The 27,618-nt window shown below is 42.9% G+C and overlaps 1 protein-coding gene across 2 annotated transcripts in view; it reads right to left on the bottom strand.

Annotated features, from left to right (window-relative positions):
* Positions 1 to 7,799: 7,799 nt before the first annotated feature.
* Positions 7,800 to 27,618, bottom strand: part of kdm4c (lysine (K)-specific demethylase 4C) — a 111,629-nt gene continuing 91,810 nt past the window's right edge. For both annotated transcript variants that reach the window (XM_084318960.1, XM_084318959.1), the window contains exons 18-22: positions 19,011 to 19,205; positions 11,976 to 12,146; positions 10,643 to 10,762; positions 9,500 to 9,592; positions 7,800 to 9,230 (exon numbers count right to left, since the gene is read on the bottom strand). In XM_084318960.1, coding sequence (XP_084175086.1) covers positions 9,063 to 9,230; positions 9,500 to 9,592; positions 10,643 to 10,762; positions 11,976 to 12,146; positions 19,011 to 19,205 — 747 coding nt within the window. In that variant the 3' untranslated portion in view covers positions 7,800 to 9,062. The remainder of the gene's footprint in view (positions 9,231 to 9,499; positions 9,593 to 10,642; positions 10,763 to 11,975; positions 12,147 to 19,010; positions 19,206 to 27,618) is intronic.

Genomic DNA, 27,618 nt, shown 5'->3' on the forward strand with positions numbered 1-27,618 from the left:
TACCACAAAATACCCCCAAAGTATACCCCAAAGTGCCTGGAAATATACCACAAAATACCTCAAAGTATACCAAAAAGTACCCCAAAATACCCCATAGTACCACAAAATAAGTTGTATAAATGTTTTTCCATAAACTACTGAAAATGGCTTAGCAACATTGACACCTTTACCCTCATTGAGAATGCAAGGATCTATGAATATGCCAATTACAGTAGCAACAAGCACCCATTGGTAAATAGGACCTATTGATATTTACCAGGAATTCCAAGTTGGCAACTTATATTCTTTCAAGACATGTCAATATCTAATCTGCTTTCTGTGTAGCTGAAGCTAAAGGTGTCAGATGACCACATATTGGACCATGATAGGTTCGACTTATTAGTGACATCACACATACAAAAAGGATCTCCGGTGACACGTTCTTATAAGAATCTGTCTAGTCAAAGTCACACCTCCAAGAGGAGTTAAACACATGTTGGAGTGGAGGGGGATCCTGATTGTTTTTACCCTGAGTTCGGCCTCGCCTTCCTGCCTTTGTTGAAGTCTCATGCAGCCTCTCTGAGAAGCTTTCCCTGGCAACGACCCATCCTACTGTACCACGTCCTGTTATAGTTAGTATGGCAGGGTGCCCTTGTTGACTCTGAACAGTTAGAAGGTTTTTATGAGCTCTCAGTGTCAACAGAGGGTACCGTTTATTGGAAGTGATGGTGGCAGTAAGATGTCCTTCAGACAGGACGAAGCTGGATGGTCTCTGCACATGCCTAGTCGTGATTCAACTCCGTCACTGGCAGGGTGTTTGATGAGCTATTAGTTCCAGTCCCTCATGGTAATATTACCTGCCAGTCAACGTGTAACACTTCCCAGGAATGTGCTGGTATGTTTTGTGGAGTCTGTTCTGCTCCTTCTGGTCGACCTCAGAAGAAAGGTAATTAGAAATATGCCCTTTTTTTTGTTGAAATGTTTATTTTGAATGTATTTTGATTTGTTATTAAATAGTGACAGGTGTATAGCATTACCTGGTAAACAATTTTTTTTGTATCATTGCAGGTTGCAAGGAAAACTCAAGAGGCCCATTTCATTTTGTGTTGGAAATATTCTGTGTAGTAATGTAGGACATGGAAACGGAAGTGAATTTCTAAATCCAGAATATATATGTTAAAGGGGCACTTCACCAAAAAGCAATGCTGATTTCTTTTGCACATAACACATCCAGAAATACACATTCATTTAGTTTGACAGTTTGAATATAGTAGCTACTAGTGATGTCATCTGGGACATTGAATCCATGTGTTGTGTTAATTACAACTCCTTGAAATTATGTAAATGTAAAAATAGTAATACCATGTGGTATAGGTATAGTCTTATAGTAATTACTGCGGCATTAAGATAAGATAAGATAAGATATTCCTTTATTGATCCCCTTGGGGAAATTCAGGCATCATGGGGGGGGGGGGGGGTACAGGTAGTAAAACAACACAGTATACAGGTAGTAAAAAACAACACAGGCAGTGTAAACAATTTGATCAATATGGTCAATATAATTTACTATCTGACTAGCTGAGGAATATTCACATTATTCACAGTGTCACATAAGGTGCAGTATGCATGAGGTAGTGTTATAATTTACTATCTACTGAGTATACATTATTCACAGTATCACGGTATCCACTGAAGTATACATTATTCACAGTATCACAGTATCCACATAGGGTGCAGTAAGCCTAAGGTAGTGTAGGTTGTCCTCCTTGGGTTCCTATAAGTCCCAGGTCAATGTCTGGTAGCAGTCGCTGTCGTTCATTGAGCTGTAATTAACACAACACAAGGATTCAATGTCCCCCAATTACATCACTGGTGGCCATATTCAAATAGATTTACTCTCAATAACTGTCTAACTAAATTTGATTATGTCCAAAATATTGAAGTAATAAATAACAAAATAATGGACCTCAAGTCAAGTCAAGAGTTTTATTTGTCACGGCATACAAGTATACAATGAAATGCTGGTGGTCTTGCCCGCAACGATGTGCAATACAGTGGTACAACATGTAATAGAATCCAATAAAAGACAACATTGTGCAATAAACAGGTAACAGGTAACATGGTGGGACATCTCGGTATCTGTACATAGTTATTTACAGGGCATATAGGACATGCTAGGTAGCTTTGGTAGTGCAATACACTGTTACTGTTGTTATACTAATTTAAAGTGACCTTTCCTTTTTGGCCATAAGTGTGGGCGTGTGCGGCATGAGTGTGTGTCTGCTCATGTTAAAGTGTTAAAGTGGCTGCTAGTGTGTGAGCGTGCACAGCGTGTATGTCGTGTGTGTGCTCATGTGTGCTTGTGTGTGGATAGATCAGTGTTCTGTGGCACTCAGTGTTAAATCAAATCAAATCAAATTTATTTATAGGGCCCGACAACACACGTTAATGTCCCCATGGGCCGTACAGGTCTTCTTTAAACAAGTCAAGAAGAAAACATAACAATAAGTCAAGAACAGAACAAGAACACCATAAGGTCCAAACATTTTTAGATGAATGCAAATAAATGAAAGAATGCAAGCACTCCCAGACATACCCCACGCGAAGGTAAGGAAAAACTCACTAAAACCTAACAATAGGGGAAAAAAGCTCCACAGGCAGTGTGGAGGAGAGAAACCTTAGAAGGGCCATTCAAGGGGGGATCTCCCTTCTTAGATGTTGGAGATAGTAGTGTTGCAGACGGACAGTTGGTAAGCATGCACTCATGTGTGTAGTGAAACACAGATGAGTGCATGCAATAGCAACTGTACATTTTGAAAGATTAAAGATAGAGCTAATAGCGATAGCAACTGAACATTTTGAAAGATTAAAGATAGAGTTGATAGCGGATCTATTTGAGGCACAGGGGCGGCGCAAAGAGGGTCACGTCCTCCCCGTCTTAGTCACGGGACATTCAACACTCCGGTCATTGCTCAGGGACAGCCGGAGACAGGGAGATAGGGGGCGGCGCAGAGAGGGTCGCAAACTCCCCGACATCATCGCGGGACATCCGGCACTCCGGTCACCACTACGAGACCTCCGGAGACAGGGGGGCACGCAGAGGGGGTCGCAACCTCCCGGCCTTCATCACGGGACGTCCAACACTCCGGTCAACACTCCAGGACAGCAAGTCATAGGGGGACAGGGAGACGGGACAGGCGTTAGACAGCTCATGAGATTGTAGTAGGCGGACATAGCAATAGATACAAGTGGTAGGCATATATGTGAATGGAGTAGATATATGAAGTAAGCGTATTATGTGAATAGAATAGAAGTACTTAACCCAGCAATGAAACCGCGTTGACTGTTAATCTGTTAACAGTCTGTTAATACTGTTAATCAGTTGACAGGACCACGGACAGACGACGGTGAATAACTGATCCAAGGCCTCGGAGGTGCATGTAGAGCAGCCTACCATTGGTCAATTGCCCCCAAATACGACTTAAAAAACCCAGAACTTTTCAATAATTAATTATTATTATTATAATTTATTGTGTGCGTTCTGTGTCTGAAATGGATTATATATTGCTGTTAAAACAGTTAGATGATCTGGCTGCCCAGGCCGTACGCATAGAACACATATTTAGAGATCGTCTAGATCAGTGGTTCCCAAACTTCTTGTTTATGTGGACCACTAGATTGTTATCAAGAACATTTGCGGACCACCTCGTATGCAAACAGTAAAAATAAATAAATGTCAAGTGGTAGTGTTAAAACGCAGATATTTTAATAGTTAATTATGGACACATTTATGAAAAGTAAATTGTACTCATCACCGCATACACTCATATTTTAGAATATTTCAGCTAATGACAGTCTGACTTTGACCAACACGTTCCGTCTCAGAATGGATTTGGTAGAGAGAGAGAGAGAGAGATAGGCTACGTGTGGTATAGCCTACAGTACCTGATTGATTGATTGAACATTTTATTAACAGATTGCAGAATGGGTACAATACAGTACGGCTCAATACACACAAATGCAAAGGGGATGCAGACCAGAGAGAGACTTTCGTCTTGTTTACATCAGGGTCCCCCATTTTCAATTCATAATGACATTTATGACATACACAACATACAGATATATATCATGACATTTATGACATACAGATATTCGAGGGGGAGAAAACTGTACATTAGGAGGGGGTTGGGTGGGTGGGGGTTTGGACATTTACGGGGGCCAGTTTAGAATTGCAGCCTCCCGTAGGTGCTCTTTGAGGGCGATTCACATTATTTTATGGCTGTGGGTAGGGTGTTCCACATTGATGTTGCATAATTGCTAAACGTGTTTAGTCCCTTGTTTGTGCCGAATCTGGGTTCGACATGATTTGTGGAGCTCCCTCTGGTGTTGTGGTCGTGGTATTCATTGACCTTTGGGAAGTATTTCGACATGTACTGTACATGGGTATCTTATTGGTGTAGTGTATCTTTTAGACAAGGCTGCTGTACTCTGTCGTCTACTCTAAGCCATCCTAGGATGTCAAATGGGCAGGGCTGAGGTGGGTTTTAGGATTAAGGTCAAGCAGTAGTCTGACCAGTTTGTTTTGTGATGTTTGTAGTCTTGTTTTTAGTGCCTTTGAGGTACTTTGGTACCATGAGGTGCAAGCATAGTCGTAGTACCCTTGAATGAGTGCTCCTGCCAGAGTCTTCAGGGTATTCTTGCTTACCAGAGAGGAGATCCGGTACAAGAATCTTGTTCGTTGGTTGACGTTTTTTTATTACATTGGTTGCCATTTTGTCACAGGAAAGATTTGAGGTGAGGTGTGTAACTGATGTGTGTGTGGTAGCCTACAGTAACTGAGGTGCGTGTGGTAGGTAATAATAATAAATACATATATACTATAAAATGTGGTTTAAACCGATAGCCTTATGAAAACATAATGCTGTAAAGCTTAAATTCACTCAAAGTATTGAGAAAAATCTATTTTTTAAATGATACCCAGCCCTAAAAATAGCAACTGAGAAACAAAGTGAAAAGGATTGTTATACAAAGCATGACTCATGGTGATATACACACTAGTAAAAATGTAAGTGCACTTGCTAGAAGGTTTTCATAATTGATGATGTTTTACCTTAACACGAACATGGGGTTGAACCATTTTACAATATACCTGCAATACAAAAGGGGAATTGAAAGTTGTCCCTAATTCTCAATACTTCGTACTCTCAGTACTTCGTTACAATACTTAAGTACTGTTTTTGGGGATTTGTACTTTACTCAAGTATTATTAGGTTTGTATACTTGTAATCAATTACATTTCAGAGAAAAAAAACATACTTTTGACTCCTTACATTTAAAATGCAGACCTACAAAGTACAAATCTCACAGGTGCAACAATTTTAATTGGTATATTTGTTTCTCTGGCCGAACGAACGTTAACGGTATTAATCCTGCGGCAGCACTTTATTTAAAAACAGCCAAACAAATCCCAATCAATGGAAAATTAACCCGCAAATGCTTCAATTTAACAAATGCTGATTGGTCCTTGTGCAAGACTAGAAAGCGGGGATCTTTGATTGATCTTTGAGACAGTCAGAATTTTTTTTTTTACTTTTACTTTAGTACTTAAGTACATTTAAAAGTAGAAACTTTTTTACTTTTACTCGTGTTTTTAGCCAGATACTCTGACTTTTACTTGAGTACGATTTTGAGACGGTACCCTTTCACTTAAGTACTGTATAATTTCTGGGTACTTTTTACACCCCTGCGAACATGTCACTGAAATTGCACCTATTTGTATTGGACTTGACTAACACACACACAAGTCAACTACATATCACATACTGATATCACATACATGCAGTCCCATTCAAATGTATTGAGGGCCGTTGTTCTCCGCTTTGTTAGCTGGAAAGAACATATTATTCAGCCCCACTAGATACAATGGAGTGGAACAGTAATTTGACCCTTTAATTATGGTAACTTGAAATTGAGACTTGACACATTGAATAGGCTCAGTCCTAATGTTCCAACATTGAATGGCACTAATCTAATGTTACATTGAATGGCTGTCCTAATGTTCCAACATTGAATAACACTGTGCTAATGTTCCAACATTGAATGGCTGTCCTAATGGTCCAACATTGAATAACACTGCCCTAATGTTCCAACATTGAATAACACTGTTCTGATATTGAATAGCACTGTTCTAATGATCCATCATTGAATGGCTGTGTCCTCATTTTCCAACATTGAATGGCTGTGTCCTAATGCTGAAACATTGAATAGCCATGTTCTAATGTTCCAACATTGAATAGTACTGCTTTTCTTTTTCTTATGTTTTTGGTAGATTTTTATTTGTTTGTACTACCGGGCAGTCCGGTAGAGACAGAGGATGAACGGGAGACAGAGCGGGGGGAAGACATTCGGCAAAGGACGACGGGTCCGGGAATCAAACCCGGGTCGGCCGCTTCGCAACGCGTTACATGGGTCGCCACTTGGGTGCCCGAATAGTACTGTTCTAATGTTCCAACACTTTAATAGGCTCAGTCCTAATGTTCCAACATTGAATGGCACTAGTATAATGTTCCAACATTGAATAACAGTCCTAATGTTCCAACATTGAATGGCTGTTAGAATATTCCATCATTGAATGGATGTCCTAATGTTCCAACATTGAATGGCTGTGTCCTAATGTTCCAACATTGAATAGCTGTCCTAATGTTCCAACATTGAATAGCACTGTTCTAATGTTCCAAGTGGCTGTGTCCTACTGTAATGTTCCAAGATTCAGAGACAACTTTCAATACTCAAGTTGTTTTATATTGTAACTAGTGCCGTCAATAGATTAAAAAAAAGTAACTAATTAATCTCACACTGGTCGGCTGTAGTGAGGATAGAAGCATTGCATCACTTGTCCCCTCCGGTACACGAGGAGGCAGCCTGTTGCATCTTTTCACAAGACAGCTCGAACTCTGTGGCGAGGAGTAACGTGTGGGAGGCTCACGCTGCCCCCGATACTTCCTGTCTCTGCTGTACAGGCGTCACCCAACCGACCTGTAGGAGTCGCTGTCCACAACGTCCAAACCCCACCCATCGACTTTCCACCCGCTACCTCTGCCAATTGATAGTATGACGACTGACCCAAGCCGCAGGCAATGCCGACTCGGGGAGTCGAGACCGGAGTCTCTTGCATTGGTGACGAGCACAATCTCAGCTACGCCACCCAGCCGCCCTTTAATCTCACAATTTTCTGTAATTAATCTAGATTAAAAATTGCATTTTTCTACCTAAGACCGAAGCTTGTAACAGATATTTACTTGAGTAAAATCATGGAATTAATGTAAAATCGACACAAAGAAAGTATATTTAGATTCAAATACTATTTTAATAGCTTTCTTTGAATAGTTTCTCTCCTGTGAAATACAAATGTTCAACAAACCCATCAACATGGTTTTAGCTAGACCTCTTTCCATCTTCATGTCAGATGATTTTCAAAAAGGTGCATGAGTCGATGCAAAAAAAGAACAAGCAAATATACTTTGAAAGTTCAGAACGTTGAAGATTTCACTCCATAGATTAATCTAGATTTATTTATTTTAATGCTTTAAATCATTTTAATGAATCTCCTTGTAACACATGTTTTCATTTTCAAGTATTTACATAAACGTATAGGACGTGAAACAGTCAATTATGGTGGGAAAACAATTCCAGAAAGTGTACTCAAAAGTACGACTCGTACTGTATGCATTTATGTATTTAACGTATGTATTTTGGCCATATCTCCCACCCCATATGCCGAACGCTTCCTTATTACTGAACCTGAAATAATAAACACCATGTCATAAAAAAGCAAACATGAACTTTTTTTATTGTATTTTCCTTACAGCAGTTAGCAATACTTTGTCTACAGCAAGCAAAAAATAAATACAGATTTTTAACTTAAATTTCAAAAAATGTGTTTCATTCAACACAGTGACAGTAGCATCTGGTTTTCACATGTCAAACAGGGCAGGATGTCTACTCTCAACAGTCCAGCGTGACTCCCTCACCTCCTCTCCTGTCCTCGGGACAATCAATCACACTCTGTCCTGATTATGCATCTCAGAGCAATACAAAAAAAATAAAAAAAATGTAACAATAAGATTACGTACAAACAATACTTTGGATGTGAAACGAGTAATTTCATTTGTCGTTTTTGAAATCACAGCAAGTGAAGGGAAGGAGGCCACGCGAGGGACTATTGAGACACAGCCCTGGGCAGAAGCAGGTAGCAGACGACGTTTACATGCGGAGAAGGAACAGCAGGACATGGAACGAAAATCCTACAAGCAAAGTGCATAAATATTCAAATTAAGAAACGGGGGAATAACAGATGCCACCCCTCCCCACCCCCCAAAAAAGAAAGAAAAATTACTGTAGGTAAGCATTTTAGAAAAATTTCAGATTTCTGAATTTTATCATGTACAAAGGAAAATGTTTTTTTTTTTTTTCAAAAAATGTATGTGACAAATATACGTTTTTTTTATTCATTTATTTTCTTTTTCCCTGACGAGATATGAAAGCACTTGGCAACCACGGCCCACAATGCAGTCTGTTCACTCACTCTTTCAGAAACTCTCCTTGCCTATTACTCACCTAGCCACGACTCACCCATGAACCCGCCCATAAATAAACATACACAGGCGCGCGCACACACACACACACACACAGTAAAGTTCTATTTTAACCTATAAGCGCATTCCCTTGAACACGGAGGTTCTGATACACCTTCATCTTCAACACAGATGTGGTATGGGGCAATAGTTGTTCAAATGGAACCTGATCCAACACACATACTGTACATACATACACACACACACACCTGTACATCCACCATCAATTGACCTATCTCCAACCCACCTTCTTTTCTTGATCCTCCAATCACAACCGACCCTTACCTCGGACAAACGTTGTTCCCTTTATTTGTATAAGGGAAGAGACAGATGAGATCGGAGGATCAAGAAAAGAGGGCGGGGCTTGAGATCGGTCAATTCAGTGCATTCAATTGTCATCGATCTTTAGCTTCACACCATCTCCCCGCTCTCTTCTCTCCGTCCACCTCCTCATTTCCCCTTGGGACTGCGCGGCTCCCACGTGCTCCTGACGGCGGTACGGAGGCCCGGCAGGGCCACATAGTCTTTCTGGAAGCGCGAGTTGGGTGTCCTCTGCCTCTTCCTCTCTCCCTGCGTTGTGAAGAAGGTGTCCTGGAAACGCATGCTGGAGGCTGTGGACTAAAAGAGAAAAGAACAAGAGAGAGAGAGAACAGAACAAGGAGAAGACAGGAGGAGGGAGGAGGACAAGGTAAAGAGGTGATCGAGGCCACAGGAACAGAGTCCCTCCTGATTTGACTTGTTAAGTTTAATCAACAAACTCCATTTCATTCCATCATCATCGCATGCTGAGCTGACGAAGCAGCACTGATCTGAGAGTTTCAAAACGGTACATGTACATTTTGACCTGCAGCCTGTTCTTACAATAACCCACAGAGCGTGACACTTACGAGTCTCCCCTTCACCTTTTTGGGAAGGTCTTCATCCAAAGTGTAGACGTCTTCTCTCTTCGCCAGAACTTGAGACCCGTCCTCAAACTCCACCTGTACAACACACAGAGAAACACCCGACTCTCATTAACTTCGTTTTAAATGCATTGGTTGATCTCCTAGCTATGCCTGCAGTCCAAATGGCCTCTCTGAGAATATCAACGTTTAAAAAAATATATATAATATTTTTTTTTTACTCATCAATAATGAAGTTTAACCTTAAATATCATTAACAGGTTGTTCCAGCCAGCTGCTCTGATTGGTCACGAAATGCATTTCCCCCCTAAAGGCTCGGCCTGAACCCGTTTCATACCTGACCGCGCCTAGAACAATCAGTTTGTTATGAGGTCTCACAGTGTTCTATGCGTCAGAGAGGCATCTGTGCATAGCTAATGGCTGACGCCCAGCTAAACTAAATAAAGCTTTAAATGGAGGCAGCTCGACTCCCTCAAACATCTTGGCTTAGTGAATATTTCAGTGAGTTTGAATAATGCAGATCGTCACCTCCTCCTCCTCCTCCTCCATTGCTCGCTCTCTCCCATCACTCTTTTCTCTCCTCTATCCATCCTCTCTTGCTCCCTGTACAGTACGTGTACATCTTTCGCTCCCGATCTATCCTTTCCCCCGCCCTTCTTTCATCCTCTTCTTCCCTCGCCATCGCCTCTGCGCCACCCTTTCTCAGTCTCGGAGTGGCTTCTTTCTTTCTTTCTTTCTTTCTTTCTCTCTCTCTCTCTCTCTCTCTCTCTCTCTCTCTCTCTCTCCCCATCTCTCTCCATCCCTCTCTTTCTCTCTCTCTCCACCTCATACTGTATACCTGTGGGACTTGTATGAGGTCAGCAGAGTCACGACGGTCCTGAAGTTCAGAGAGTTGAACACGTTTATGCCGGTGTCCCGGTTTTGACCAACTGCTGGGCAGGCAGCTTTCTCTCCCCACTGTGTGCACCTTTTGTATAACAGGGTCATGCACTCTGTTGCCCCTTTGAGTCTTTCTTTGTCCGTGTAGTGCATCCGTGTGTCTGAGTGTGTGTGAGAATAAGTGAATGTCTGTCTTTCCGTTGACTTTGTGCTGTGTGTGTGTGTGTGTGTGTGTGTGTGTGTGTGTACCTGGTACATATGGGAGACGTTGGAGCCCAGGTATTTAGCTCCATAGAACAGGCCGTCAGGCCACTTGACCTGAACGGCTTCTCCCACCTCAGGTGGCCCCAGGTTCACACAGTCTCTGCTCTGTAAAGACAGGACATCATGTTCAGCGTGTTTATATTGAGCTCTACTGCTCGTCCTGGGGTCCACTGACACAGTATCTAGACACAGTACAAACATAATACAAAGGTACTATGTTACTAATGTACACAAAGTGTACAGTCAACATCTAATCCCACCACATAACATGTAATTCAAATGAAAACAATAGTACAAATGTGTGTGTGTGTGTGTGTGTGTTGTGTTCTTGTACTGGTGTTAATGTATAAAGAAAAACGTTTTAAATTTTTTTTTTATTGATTTGATCTCAAAGTGTGTCTGAAAAAAGCAACAGTTGTGATTGGAGGATCAAGAAAAGAGTGGGTTTGAGATAAGTGAGTTAGGGGTCAGCGTGACCATTCCAAGGAGCATTTAGGCATCAGGGCTTGGGTATGAATGCAAGTCAGTTGGAATATTATTATGTATATAGTACAGAAAATGTGTGTGTGTGAGTGTCTACTACTAGTCTTGGGATTTCTCTGGCCAGGATTAGTGTCACAGTGGGAGGTCTGGTGAATATAATGGCTTCCACGACAGTTGTGATTGGAGGATCAAGAAAAGAGATTATCGGCACACGTCCATGAGGTCCATCCCTCGAGAACTGAATATCATTGAGTTTTCCAAAGTGAGCAATACGCATGGGAACAATCCCTGTGTTTTAGAAAACGCTCTGATAATTCAGTTTGAATCAAAATCACCCTTTAAGCTATTTCAGCCATGTCAAGAATAATTTGTTTATAATGAAATAAGTTAATATTGATTCAAATTTGACAAAAAAAGTGTTTTTCCAGGTACACAAAAATAATGTGTACCTGGCGCACTACCACAAAAATAATGTGTACCTGGCGCACGAACACAAAAATATTAAGCTATTTTAGAATTGCAATTTGATCTTCAAAATGAAATCATCTTTTATATGTTTGTACCATAAAGAACCGCACAATCTTTGGACACATCGGTAAAATGAAACCTGCTTCTACCTAATGACAGACATTACAAGATAATTATCACTTTCCTAATGACTCCAGGTTTAACTCATTCTGTAAATATGACCTTGTAGGTCTGCGAGGTGACCTGTGTGTGTGTGTATATGTATGTATGTGTGTGTGTGTGTGTGTGTGTGTGTGTGTGTGTGTGTGTGTGTGTGTGTGTGTGTGTGTGTGTGTGTGTGTGTGTGACTAACTGTGCGCGTCCTCACCACTATATCCTCCGGGTAGGTGTCGTTGGAGAAGGAACCGTCGTCAAACATGACTTCATAGAATGTCTGGGAGGTGACCTGTGTGACCTTGGAGCTGTAGTACCTCAGGTTCTTGTGTTTGGAGATCACCGTCTGGCCCAGTGAGATAGGCGCCTGGCACGCACGCTGCTTCTGATGCACACATGCCATATGACACAACTTAGTGGGTCATACATCAATACCACATATATCTCGTGAATACATTACTGTGTGTATACTGACTATGTTTGAAAGCCTTCAAAATGGTCATATCATATCATATCAGCTTAACACAATAAGCAATAGACTATATTTACAAGCAGCCTGGTAGCCACTTGTAAATGCAGCATGGAACTGAGCAACCATGCTGTACCAAAACAATGACCACCAACACTGTTGCATGGCAACAATAAAGCAAAGTATCTTGTGTTTTCCTACCAATATGGCGCAACGACATCAACACAGCTTATTGGCCACGGTCGTCACTTAATGATGATGATCACCTATTAGAGCTGTCCCCAAAGCCTGTTTTTGGGATTCGAACTTCGCCAGGGTTTCATCGTTTTTAATCATGCAAAAAATTTGCTCCCAAATAATTTTTCTGGTTCAGTACTGTAGAGTCTTGACTTTAGGCACATTTACGCATATAACGTAGCGCATATGCGCATATTGCTGCGGTTATAAGAGTAGTAGTACCTACCTACTGGTCACGGGAGGCTTCAATAACGTTTGGATGATAATCCATTTTGTGAATACATTTGTTGAAACAACATCTTTGTTGGACGACGGCTCCTGCCATCTTAACGTTAGCCAGCTAAACATGCATAGCTTAATTAACGTGCATAACATACCTGTGTAACGTTAAGTAACTTGTCTTCCGTTGGGAAAGTTCAGCATCACTGCAGTGCATACACTTGGTTTAATCCAAACGTCCATTCGGAAACGTTGTATTATGAAATAAGACGGGTGAGTGTGAGTCACTCAACTCTTTTTTGCACGATTGATTAATTTCCTGATAATGTATGACGGTGACCCCTCCTCGCGTGACTTCCGAATGATTGTAAACACAACATAGTACTCTGATATTCTGATATACATCACATTCTGATATATATTTTTCATGTAAAAAGAATATTATAATTTGTCTTCTTTTTAAACGGAAGTTCGAACCCATTAATTAAGATTTGAATGCCAACGTAACGAACAAAGGTCTGAACGTTCGGGCTAGGGCTGGACGGTATGGTCTAAAATGTATATCACGGTATAATTTGAAGCATAGCGGTATATATCACGGTATATTAACGTATCTTAAAATGTCTATATACATGCTTCTGAAGGGGTAAAACACTGGTATGGCAGCTATTACTGTACTCTTGTATTACTAGGACATATTTCAGATAGTACAGAGGTATTTTAAGAACATTTATTATGCAAAACTGCAATAGAAAAATGCAAAACCTTTTCTCAAGTGTCTGCGGGCAGGTAATGCATATCTTGGATCATGTTTTGACCATGTCTTTAAAGCCCTTTCTATCGACAGTTTGAAAAGGAACCATGTCCTTGTAAACAGTGACAGCGTTTGTTATGTCGGTCCACCGCTGGCTTTTCTTTGTCATTGTTTAAACATAAATAATAAAAAATAAAAAAAATTATTCCGTTACAGCTGCTGAGCTATATACTATAGCTAATGTCCATCAAGTTTTAGTGATTCTGTGTAATCCCAGGAAAGCTGTCAAACGTTTTACTGCATTTCATTATAAATCGTGCCATTCCTCGCCTGGATCAATAATCAATCTGAAATCAACGCTAGATTATCGGTATTATGTTTCATCATGCATGCATGAAAGGGTGAGGGGGGGGGGGGGGGGGGGGGGGGGGTCGTTTTTCTATGCTTCGATCGCCACCAACGGAATACGCTACACAGTACATTACAGACACACGCTACGATCTTGGGGAAAGAATTATCGGATCAACGCAAGATTGATAACATATAGTCCTTACCTTGTCTATGATGTACTGCAAAAAGAATAATCCAATTATCTGATCGCCATTCCAAATACTGATCGCGATCGTGTTTCCAACGTAATCCAGCATTGAACATGAGCGGGGGGAGCCCCGAGCCTCGTTGATGCCATCCCTATAATAACTGCTTGTATTGCCGGAGTATTTAGACCCCGCCCGCACGCCGCAGCTCGGCCCAGACAACAAGCCACATCGTTTCAAATGGAGTGCAATAGCGGCCGCAAGGCGTTAGGCGGCGGTATTGGACGTTTGCGATCTCAGACCCATTCCCAATGATAACATCAGGCTGGATGGATGAATTATGAATGGAAATATCGAATAAAAGAAATAACGATAGAAACCCGACTTTTCTCGGGTTTGGCGCCCAACGTTCGGCGAGTTAACCAGAAATATGTCGGGTCTAGCGTCCAATGTGTTAACACTTTGTTTGCCGTTCACGTAGATTTACGTTTCTGTGGCCCGACCGACCGTTGAGTGCCGGAAACGTAGATCGACGTTTCTGTTTCGTTATTTCTTTTATTCGCTATTGCCATTCATAATCCATCGAGGCACCTTGTGCTGTACTGAATGTGTCTGAGATTGCAGACGGTCAATACCGCCGCCTAACGGCTTGCGGCCACTATTGCACTCAATTTGAAACAATGTAGTTTGTTTTCTCTACCGAGCTGGGGCGTGGGGGCGGGTTCTAAAGACTCCGGCAAGACAAGTGGTCACCACGGTTGCCTTGACGAGTTCATCCGCCCGCCCGTCCCTGTGCAATACTGGATAACATGGGACAGACTACCGCAAACCAGTATTTGGAATGGCGATCAGATAATTGGATTATTCTTCTCGCAGTACATCATTTACAAGGTAAGGAGTCAATACTATCAATATTGCATTGATCCGATCATTTCTTTCCCCCGATTGCAGCCTGTGTGTGTGTGTATGTGTGTGCGTGCCGTTGGCTGCGATAGACGCACGGGGGCCAGTTTTCATGCATGCACGAGGAAACATAATACCAATAATCTAGCGTTGATTTCAGGATGATTCGATAATCAGGCGAAAAATGGCAACGTGATAAGTGGATTTGACTAAAGGGCTGTTTTGACGGAGTTCCTTGGAATGACACAGTATCACTCTACAACTATACTCATATTCACCACGGTATAAAACGGAAATGTATAGATAAAAAAACGATCTATTTTTTGCACGTTGACCGGAAGAAACCCACTGACAATCAACGGCGTTATTAGATCCATAGCTATAATATAAAATATAGGTTTAGCTCTACAAACAAGGCGAGCGCTTACATGTGGTTAATGGGTGGCAAGGCCAGATGCACTTCCCGGAAGGGGCGTGGCACTCAATGTGTTAAGGTTACCTTTTAAAAAAAAATTACCTTTTATCCCATTTTCTCCCCAATTTAGTCATTATGCCAAGTCCCCCTGGTCTTTGCACTATCTGTTGGTCTGGGGAGGGTGTACCACATGCCTCCTCCAAGTCGCCAGCTGCTTCTTTTCACCTCACAGCTAGGAGTTTCACTAGAGGTTCACACTAACTCCCCCAGATCCCCTCCTTGCTAAGCAGGTACCCCAACAGACCAGTAGGAGTCGCTATTGCAACAACCAGGACTCATACCCCAGCAGCTTCCGACCAGCAAACACTGCAAATTGAGTTCGTTCTAACGTCTGACCAAGCCGAAAGGACCGCTGCCGGGAATTGAACCCGGGTCTCTGTGGTGGTAGGAGAGTGCTCTTGGACCTTTACACTACCCAGATGCCTCAGGGTTACCCTTTTGAAGATCCGTTCAAATACATGTGGAGGCAGCCAGTCACATCTTTTCACCTGCCAGCGCGGACTCTCATTGGCGAGGAGTAACGTAGGAGGCTCACACTGCCCCCGCCATTTTCCTGTCTTTGCTGTGCAGGCGCCCTTACCCACCTGTAGGAGTCGCTGTTTACAACGACCAGACTACCACCCTTCGACTCCCCTCCCGCTAACTCTGCCAATTGAGTCAGTATGACGGCCGGCCAAAGCCGGAGGCAACGCTGACAGCCGGATTCGAGACCGGTGTCTCTTGCGTTGGTGACGAGCGCAATGTCCGCTGCGCCACCCAGCCGCCCCGGACAGTTACTCAATATCTATAAACAAAGACAACTGTCTCCCTAAGCTAGAGATGAGAGCATGAAGACTTGAATTCATGACTTCATGACTTAGAGTAGGAGAATTAGTGGCCGACTTTGTGGGTTCATAACAGTTTTGGTTTGAGCTTTTACATCCAAATGGGTTTTATTTAATTGTAGGGCTTACAGCTCTGAATCAGAACAGTAAAGTCACAATGGGTATTTTCAGTGTCCTGGGGGTTGTTTCCCTATAGTTGATGGAGCAGCTCCAAGATCCGTCTCTTGATAACATCACTCAAATCTTTTCTCTCTGGCGTTCAGCTTAAAGGATAAGGCCGGTGTACTTTTTTTCTTCTCTTATCGTCAACATAGCCTACAAAAAGACCAAAACCAACAATGACTTTCTTCTATTTACAAGTATGGTCTGTCCAGCCAATGTTTTCCACACACACCTAAAAAGAAGTCATAGAGCCTTGCTTTTTGTTCTGGTCACATACATTTGACCTGATAAGGTAAAGAGGCAGGTGAATTGCAACCATTAGCTTTTACCACCTTGCAGAATTTAGATGTATTACGGCCGAGGCACACAGCACACGAATGAACACGGACGGACGGACGGGCGGCTGCTGCTTCACTTCCGCTCCCATGTTAACGGACGCTACTGTGCACACTGGCCGCAAGCGGGAGCACGCCTCGCGGGCGGCAAGCTATCTTTTCCACTTCAATCGGATTCGAGGCGGCGCGGGAGGCGTGCGCCACGCGATTGATTGATTGGAAATTTTATTAACAGATTGCAGAATGGGTACAATACAGCTCTCTCTTTTTCTCTCTTTATTCTCCCTGCCTTTCTTTCTTTCTTTCTTTCTCTCTCTCCAGTCTCTTTCTCCCCCTCTCTTTCTTTCTTTCTCATTTTCTCTCTAGAGAGAGAGAGGGAGAGAGAGAGAGAGAGAGAGAGAGAGAGAGCGAGAGAGAGAGAGAAAGAGAGAAAGAGAGAGAGAGAGAGAGAGAGAGAGAGCTCGTGCTGCTGCTGGTTCTATGGAGGGCTCCGCGCTGCAGCGCGCTCTCAAGTCCTCTGTGTGTCTGGCCAGGCACGCGATCCCGCTAGGAACCCGTGCGTGAGATTCATGCGCGTTCAATGTGCCCGAGCCGTTAAGAGTAGGTGCTAGTAATCAAATTCAAATAATATACTCTGAAAGCAATTCATGTGTGTCAGGAATAGGACAATGATCACTAATACCCAAGTCAAAAACACCACATGCAGTGATTTTATTATTATATTTTATTATTTATTATTATATATTAGAAAATATTCAATTAATTAAGGTCGACCTTAACACTTTCTGCGCCAGACGCAAGATTTCTTGGGTTATCTCGCCAGCGGTTGAGCGCCAGAACCACAGAAATCTCGGGTTATCGTTTTTTCTTTTATTCGATTTTAATATATCCTATACAGTCTCACGGACCTCTATGTTACCGTTGAAAGCCATACTGAGACCCCGAGAGTGCAATACCAGCTAGATCCTACCCTTTGAAACCCTGTTCCAGACTGTGTGTCACATCTAATGTCGTCAGGGACCCGATGGACTAGAAATATTGGAAATCGTGATCAGACAATTGGAATGTTCTTTTTGGAATAACCCTGATCAAAGGTAAGGACTATCTGACGTCAATTCCACCTTGATCCTAGAATGATTTCACATCGATCCAGCCGATCAACGTATGTAGTATTCAAAACGAATGCCGTTGCTGGCGATCAGAGCATCAAAAAATTAAACATAATACCTATTATATACCTTTGATTTGGAAACAGTAGCGTGTCCAGGCGAGAAACGCGAACGACTTTAGCTAAATTCACATAGCGCTCCATAACGCAGCTTCCAGGAATTAGCCAGGATCACTCTGAAACTATACAATATACACCACGGGATAACACGCGAAAATATACATGAAAAAATTTACCGGTACTCGTTTTTACATGTTGGACGATAGATGGTGACTGTCAAATGAGCCATAGTATTGTCTCCATAGCTATAATATAGATATAGCCCTGCAAACATTGTGAAAATCCCTATCTTTTAAAGCGTGGCCCATTGACTACAAGGATGGATAAAACGGCTGGCGCTGAAAGTGTTAAGGGGTTCTTCAGATTAGGCCTGGTAGGATCAGTGATCAGCTGCAATAAATTAAGGTTAGAAGAAAAAACCTTTCAATAATCCGAGGCATTTGTCACGTCATACAATATGTAAAAAAAAAAAGTACAGCTGTTTTAGCGTTGTTTGGAAAACAATGGAGTTCTATGACTTCTGGATATGAGTTGTAATCAGATGTTGGCTGGACGTATGCATACTTGTACGTAGAAGAAAACGTAGGCCGTGAATTTATTTTTATTATACTGGCCTTGTCCTTTAAGGAGACACATGTCCATATTCACAAATTGAAACCGAATGGTACAGTAGTATAGTATAGTATAGTAGAAAGGTATCCGGCTGCACGCTAGCCTAGCTTAGCACAATAAATGGAAGTGGATGCGTAGCGACTAGACTATCTTAAAACTCTGGAAGAGGTGTTGGTTGGCCAACGCCTAGGCTAGCCGTTAGAAATCTGTTTCCATTCATTGCGCTAAGCTAGGCTAGAGTGCAGCCAGAAAGCTTTCTACTGAATGCACAGAGAGGAAATTGGTATCCATCTTCTTGTCGGACCCTGGAGAAGACGGTAAGCAAATGTCCCATAATGTTCCTTTAAATAGTTAGCCCACTCCAATAGTATTCACGCAACTTTGATCTGGTGCAAGTAGGCAAATGATAAAAAACTAAATAATTTAGCATGTCCATCATAGCTCAGCATCATTTCATTCATAGTAGCAGCATGAAACATCACCCCTCTTACTCACAGCGGAGGCGCTCCGGGACTGGTGCCTGTGGCAGGTGATTGACACAACATAGGGCCAATCATCCGGCTCCATCGTTACTCCTGCAGCATGGGCACACGTGACATGGAAGGAGGTGGGACATCGGCCACACGAACACTGGATACATGGCCCCGCCTGCCGCTTGCCTGCACACCGTTTACGGCAGTAGATACACTTCTGTAAACACACACACACAAATGCAGAGGAAATAGTCAGAAGTCAATATGTACTCACTGTGTAAATCTCAATCAAAGCAGGAGTAATGATAATGGGATGATATTTTTTTTGGGTCTCTGAACGTAATTGAGGCTTAGCCAAGTTTAGCGCATATAAACAAAACAACTCAGCGGGCTGGCATGGGACCAAACACGTAATTAAGTGCTTGTTTAATTAACAGGCTTTGTGTTTTGTGATGTAGTACATAGACGATTAAATTTTTTTTTTAAATTGTCAAAATCCCCCCCAAAAAAAGAACTGCAGTCCCAGTATTTATGCCACAGTAGATGAATTTCTGCACGGTTGTCAAGGAAACCTGTGTGTTTTGTAGTCGCTGTTTTTACCTTATTTATCAAATAGGCCTCGGAATAAAGTGAAAGTACGAGTGATTACAGCTTTGCGATCCATACCGAGACCTCATCAGACAAGTCCCAGAACACAGAGCGAAAGACCAGAGAGTGATTCCTCATCATTAGCTTGTGCCACGAACCTAACACACCACGCAAAAACAATGTGTGCTCGTGCATAAATCAGATGGCTTAAATCTGTTTGCTTAGCTGTTATTGGATACGGCGGTGTAAACAGTGTGGAAACCAAACAGACTGAAATTAGAGGGAGGGAGCGAGAGAGAGAGAGAGAGAGAGAGAGAAACCCCTGTTAAAACAGGTCAACAGGAACATGTCGTCTCTCCACTATAATGCAGGGAAACCCTCAAATAAGACCCAATCGCATGACATCATCCGAGGTTTCCATCGCTGCCATGTCTGTGTTGTGGGCTCTAGTTTGGGTCTCGGGGGGGGGGGGGTCAGTGAGGGGAAGACAATAACATTTGTGTGGGTAGAGTGTACGTACAAACCACCCAAACATGTATACACACACGCATGCTTGTTTCTATGTTCATACCCCAAAACACACACACACATCTGAGACTACCCCTGGTTTTCTGCACCAAACGGCCCATCAAATCAATTTCCTCTGCTGTGGTGTCTTCTCTCCTCTTCTCCCCTCCCTCTAATCCTACGCTCTCCCACTAAAGGGAAAAAATTACGACATCTGCCCCATTACAGACTCGCTCTCTCTCTCCATCTAACTCACTCTTGCCCATTTCGCATCCCTCCATCTCTTTCACTTTCCCACTAATAACATAGCCATCCACCCCCCATCTCACTTCACTACCCCATCCTAATTTTTTTTCTCTCTTGCAATACGGTTTCACATCTCTTTCAAGTTAATTTATTCATTAACCCTCTGAGACCAGGGGACTGTATTTCAGAGGCTGTAGTGGGCTCGGTTTTAAAGCTAGAGTGAAGATACTGGTACCATACGAGACTAGATGACCATGGGTATCCGTAGGCACCAAGCTTGGTGTCATGCTATTGGAGCTCGTCGGGAAGGGGGCTAAATAATGCTTCAAAGTTAGGCTACATTTTGGTGAGGGGAAAAATGGCATGGCTCACCTCAAGATATCTGAATGAAAATGGGTTCTATGGGTAGGGCCATGAGTCTCCCCGTTACAGATATGCCCACTTTATGCTAATCCCATGCAGTTTCGAGCAAAAACCATGCAGCCTTTTGCATGCAAAACAAATGTGTTATTTTTGCCTATTCTAAAAATGGTGTATTTCACTATTTCTGCATATTGGGTACCACAAACATTACAACCACAAACTAGAGACCCAGGGCATTCAGGAGCTGAAAATTGCTGTGACAACTTAAGAGACATAATTGAGGGAATGGCCATTATACACTTCCACCATAATGTTCTAAGCCTGTATACACTCAAACCATTCTAAAAACAAAACAATTTTTTTTTTTTTTTACAGATTTATAACTAGATAATCCTGACAGTGCTGAGCTGCATCTCAAATTAATCTTCAGGTTCCCAGCATTCAGATGATGTATAAGACTTCTATGTGACATCTACTGTTGACCTGCTACCTCCCCCTAAATATCCCCCGTCCTCCCTAAAAAGAAAACATGGGTCTATGTGGGTCTCCTAAGGGTTAATCTAATCTAAAGGAATTCATATTATGTATCCATACATGGGGGAGATAATATGCCATATATAGATTAACTCCTCCGGGGAATATTCCAGTGGATAATTAGCCGGTATGTAAATATGAGCACCAGCCTATAAAAAAGCCTGACGACATGGAATCTGTCATACTACTGTAAGTAAGTAAATAGAGCTGGGCCGTTAGCGGTGTTACCGGGCTGTGTTAACGCCGGACTATTATCGCGCGATAATACAATTGACGCCGTTAATCTATTCTCAAACTTGGGTCTCCTCTCCTCTCTCTGTCTGCAAGAGAAGCGAGCCGCAGTGACTCAGCGAGCCACTCACAGAAAATACACATACGGGTACTTCAGGGAGGGGCCTGTCTGTGGCTCTGTGTGATCTCTCCGTTTGAGAGAACAAAACGAAAGTCTGGGTACACTTTACGAAAGTCGATGCCGACAACGCGCGTTGCCACAAGTGCAATAAAACATTTGCAAGTATGGGTGGCAATACAAGCAATTTGTTAATACATAACATTAGTCTGCAGAAATGCGCCGTTTTCGACTGCTTTGCTTGCAGTGTTCCATCTCCATACACGTCCACTGCAGGTAAGCCAAGATAATACAGAGTTAGCTAGGCTAATAACGGATTATTACGAATAGGCTAATAAATTAAATATAATTGCTTAGGTAATTGTTTAGCTACAAATATATTTGAAAGATTCGTCAGGCTGAGGCTGCAGCCACCATGTCCCAGCCCACCCCTCCTCCCTCTACACCACCAGTCCCAGCCAAGCCAAGTCCCTTCACCCTAGCAGCTAGGAAGGATGACAGAGGATAGGGTGAACAGGGCTGTGACCCAGTTTGTTGTCAAAGGCCTGCACCCCTTCTGGAGTCCAAGGGCTTTAGGTAACAACTAATCATTCAGTGTATATCGTTTTTTTTAATCTTACATTTGTTGTTTATTATAAAAAGTCTATAATTCAGACACATTTAAAACATTGTTGCTGCTGTTGCTGAAGAAATAATATTTATTTATAAAGTTATAAATAATAAAGCAATGTCGATAAAGTACCGAACCGTTAAGCAGTATCGATAATAGTAGTAGTATCGATAAAATCCTAACGATACCCATCCCTAGGTAGAACACACATTTTGAATGCCTTCGGCAGACTTCAAATGAGCCATTTTAATCTAGATTAACTCCAGGATTGCAGATAGATTAATCTAGATTAAAAAGATTTATCTATGCCCACCTCTAAAAGTAATATAATATATTATAGTCATGTGAACATACAGTATGATGTACTGTATATTTACAGAGGCTGGATGTACAGAGGCATTCTCAAACTGCGGCCAGAGAAATGTTTCTGGCAGCAAGAGTTGTTAAGGTGTAAATGCATAATATTTGGCCCGGTTCAATACAGTTTTAAACCAACCTACAACATCACACAGTACTTTGCTATTAACACATTGGGTGCCAATGACGAGAAATCTCATTATTTAATCGTTATTTCTTTTATTAGCGATATCCATTCATTTTTCATCCATCCAGCCTCACGTTATCATTGGGACTGGCTCTGAGCTCGAAAAGGGCAAATACCGCCCCCTATCGTCTCCCGGATGGTATTGCACCCATTGGAATGGAGTCAATGGGAATGCATTAGGCTTGGGCGGTATAATTTTTTTGACAAAAACAATAACGTTAGCATGTAGCCTAGCCATGGCAGACTATTTGATTCCTTAAGGGCTCGAAATTGCCTGGGTTTTGGTCATATGCTCCCGAAATGCTCCCGCTGTTTGGCTACTTCTATGTGCAGTGAAAACTACTCGAATGCTTTATAACCTAGTCATTGATTTAGTTCAGGGTAATCTAAAATTAGCCGCGGAGCTAATGCTAGCTAACGTGAGCTAACGCTAGTTAATCAAGCTCACAGAGAGAGATAAACAGGTCATATGCTCCCGAAATGCTCCCGCTGTTTGGCTACTTCCATGTGCAGTGAAAACTACTCGAATGCTTTATAACCTAGTCATTGATTTAGTTCAGGGTAATCAAAAATTTGCCGCGGAGCTAACGCTAGCTAACGTGAGCTAACGCTAGTTAATCAAGCTGACAGAGAGAGATAAACAGCTGACAGCGGACAGTACAGGTACAAATACAATAAAAAGCCGGTGGGGGCTGTTGTGTAAACCTTGTACTCTTTAGTTCACATATAATAAGAGACGGATTATTTGCTTGCTCCACCAGTGCACAACAACCACAACGCTTTACGGTATTTTCACAGCACTGTCGCAACATTACCGTAAAACGTGAACACCGTTCACTCGCTCCACTAGTGAGGAATGGTCTCACCCTCTGCTGGCGCGTGTGTGCACTACACTCAAAACTCTGTTTCACTGTAATAGAAACTGAAGCGCATCTGTGATTTGGACGGTATTGATTTTCAATACCGTCGGGATTTCTAAATACCCTGGTATACCGTAATACCATCATACCGCCCAAGCCTAGAATGCATCAGAAAAAATAACTCCGGGCTCCACATTTTACTTCTGAGGCAATGTAACCTGAGACTATTGCATCCACTGAGGGAACTGGAAGAAGCGTCGATTGTGTTTCGAGGTATAACGTTGGATCAATAAACGCAATCGATATGTGGAATGGTGATCAAGAATTGGATTAATCTTTTTGCAGAACATCTGATGTGAGGTAAGGACTTTATTTTACCAGTATTTGGTTAATCAGAGTTTTTCACAGCGTTCACAACGTGTCTCCTATGTGTGTATGTGTGTGTGCGTAACATTAGCACCAGGCAGGGCATAGATAAGCGATTTTTCAGCCCGCTTCTCTAGCGTGCATAAGTACACATATACTATCGATAATCAGGCGTTTATTTGAAAACTATTCATAAATAGGCCGAAAAATTACAACGTGTTTTGTGTATTCCACTAAAGAGCTATTTTCACAGATTTTTCTGGAATCACTAGAAATCTTCAAAACTATACTCATTCAAAACGGTATAAAACGGAGATGTACTGATGAAAACAATCCGTTTCGTACATGTCGACTGCAAGCACCACACCTCAATGGCCCCCCGACCCCCCAAGCCTGGTGCCCCCCCCCCCCCCACGGGTCAAACCGCCGGAACAATGGCCCCTCCCCCCGACATTCCCCCCCACTGAACTCAGCCTGCCCACCTCTGTACCTCCCATGTCACCGATATTACTTTATACATTTATGCTAACATGACTTAAAAATCAAACCGACAACACCATAAGAAAAAAATAGTAAAATAAGCTATATGGTTAGCACTTTTTGCCCCCTTTTGCGGTTTGGAGGGGAATCAGCTCTCCTATTGGAGAAGCCCCCCTAGTGATGGAGATACCACCAATGGAGATTCTCCAAGCCTCTCTTCATGTCCACATTTTTTTTTTATTCTTGTCCTTCACAAATGTCCATGTGGACATTTAAAGCAACTGCTATTCTATTATAACTCAAATTCTAACATAACTCAAAGAAAAAAAGACAACATTTGGCACTCCCATGGTGTTAGAGGATCTTAGTCATATCCCTCTGTTCCCCGTTGGAGGGTGAGGAGTAATGGCTCTCCTAGTGAGAGGGCTCCCCCCCTAGGGGCGAAGTGCACACTATATAAGTCCAACATTCGTTCTGTGGACGGCCTCAGAGCTCCCGGTCAATGTTCTGAATTTGTCTTTCTTATGCACATGTTCATTTGTATTGTGTGTCACGTGTAATCCTGTAGTTCCTTCATACCAGTCCATCGTGTATTATTCCCCAATATGTTTCCTAATCAGCGTGTCCCTTTTTTTAAATACATTTAAAATAGTTTGTCTATAACGTGTGTATTGTAAATCATAGTGTTAATTATTCTAAATTGTGGTGTTATACTATTTGGGGTAACTGTTCAATTATCTTTCCTCTTTTGTATCTATTCTCATCCCCAGGTCCCCCGTATGTATGTTTGTATTGGGTACTCTTCCACATTGATTTTGTCTTGTATCTTTCCTTGGATCACCGTGTCCCTTCATGCCCCTTTCTCGTGTCCCTTTGTCGTTCTTCATAGTTGATCTGCTTTGAATCGGTTCAGGTGCCCTCTTTCCTCCTCCTGTCCTCCTCTCCTCGTCTCTCGGTTCTGGTCCACCTGCACGGCCCCTCCATCCTCTGCATCAGCGTAGGCCTAGGCCGCAGGCCTAGGCCGCAGGCCTCTCTCCTTCCCCTGCCGGCACCTTCCATCCTCTCCGCGCAGCGTCCCTCGCCACCTCCTGCACGTTGTCGGGACCTGGTTCCTTTCTTTTTCTGAATTTTCTTTATTTCTACATAACTCCGACGCTTCATTGCCACCTCCATTGGATTTTTCAGTGTTACATTGTATGCTCCGCGTTGCTCCTAACCCAATCTGCGTGGTGGCCTGGTTATCCTCTATGTTAGCTTGTAAGGTCGTTTGTATGTTGGCCTGTAGCTTCTCTGCATTGACATTCAGCGTCCCACTAGCTTGTTGCATCATTGCCTCGTGTCGAGTCTTTTCCATCTGTGTATTTACTTCATCTGGGGTTGCTTTTCTTTCATTTGTCCTCGTGTTCATTCTTCCTTCTGTCCTCGAATCTTCACTTTATTTCGTTTTGAATTGTTTTTCTTCCTTTTTTTGATATTCATTGACCGGGAGCTCTTTCATGTGGCTGCTCACCAGAACGTTGCAAACCGGAAGTCGAAACACCATTTTTCTTTTTTGTATCTCTCTTTCTCCGATTTTTCTCTGTTTTCTCCCCGTCCCAATTTAGTCGTTGTGCCAATTCCCCCCCATCCCTACCTGGTTGTTGTGCGCATGTTCTCCTACTGGTCGGTACAAGGGAGCCCTGAAGTATCCGCACTCTTCCTCCGACACGTGCGGCGCCGGCGACAGCCAGTGGCTCTCTTCTCACCTGGCAGCGAGGGCTCTCATTGGTGAAGTATAACGCGTGGGAGGTCACGCTGCCTTCATCAGGTCCTGCCTCCGCTGAGCAAGCGCCCAGACCTGACCTGTAGGCGTCGCTGTCCACAACGCCAGTTTCCCACCCACGGCTTCCCTCCCCCTAACCCAGCCAAACGAGTTAGTATAGCGATCAGCCCAAGCCAAGGCAATGCTGACTCCGGGAGTCGAGACCGCAGTCTCTTGCATTGCTGACGAGCGCAATCTCCGCTACGCCACGTGACCGCCCGAAACACCATTTTCAATAAGGTATGGGCTGAAAAATAGTGACGCTATCATTTCGATTGGTCCAGTTTCATTCCTATGTGAGGTAAGTCACTTTGGATAAAAGCATGAGCTAAATGACAAAATGTAAATGTCCCTGTGCTGAAATACCTGGCCCCAAAAATCCTCCTCATATGCCAAGCAGAAATGGAGTGCATGCCGACGTGTGGTGGAGTGCACGCTGACGTGTGGTGGAGTGAACTGTCTATGGTTGCGCCTCGTCCAGTTTTACGCCCTAAAACGAATTTGCACTTGAAATTTTATTATAATGAGTCCATGGAAACATTTGCTGTGCATATTATGTTTTATAAGTTAATTACAGCGCAGTACATTTCAACCTTTTACACATATAGAAATATGGATAAATGAGGCCCAATGTGTGCAGGAGTTTGAGAACATGTGCGTATATAGTTAGTCCTTTGAGTGTGTGTGTGTGTGTGTGTGTGTGTGTGCACATGCATGCCTAACCCACTTTCCCCATGCCTGTACCATCTCCAGAGTGTATTTGGGTCCCTGTGTTGAGCCATGCGTTAAGAACATTCCCACAGTAAATTATGAATAAGTGTGTGTGTGTGTGTGTGTGTGATAGTAAATTATGAATGTGCTGGGCTGCAGCGAGGGGCAACGGGTCCAATCGGAGGCTTGCAGCACGTGGCCGAGAACGAACGGACAAATGAAGTGGTGAACAAACGACAGAGAGGAGCAAGAGCAGAAGGAGCAGAAGAAAGGTGTGACAGTGCCGCCACCCACCGTCTCCTTCTCACACAACCCATTAGAAAAGCTATTCCATGTTGCAAATGCTCTGTGGGGAGGTCCCTGGTGAAGACCATGAGTTCTGCCCTGGTGAAGACCATGTGTTCTGCCCTGGTGAAGACCATGTGTTCTTCCCTGGTGAAGACCATGAGTTCTGCCCTGGTGAAGACCATGTGTTCTGCCCTGGTGAAGACCATGTGTTCTTCCCCGGTGAAGACCATGTGTTCTTCCCCGGTGAAGACCATGTGTTCTGCCCGGTGAATACCATGTGTTCTGCCCTGGTGAAGACCATGTGTTCTTCCCCGGTGAAGACCATGAGTTCTGCCCCGGTGAAGACCATGTGTTCTGGCCTGGTGAAGACCATGTGTTCTGCC

The sequence above is a fragment of the Notolepis coatsorum genome, assembly GCF_963971535.1.
Source record: "Notolepis coatsorum genome assembly, chromosome: 7".
NCBI lineage: Eukaryota > Metazoa > Chordata > Actinopteri > Aulopiformes > Paralepididae > Notolepis > Notolepis coatsorum.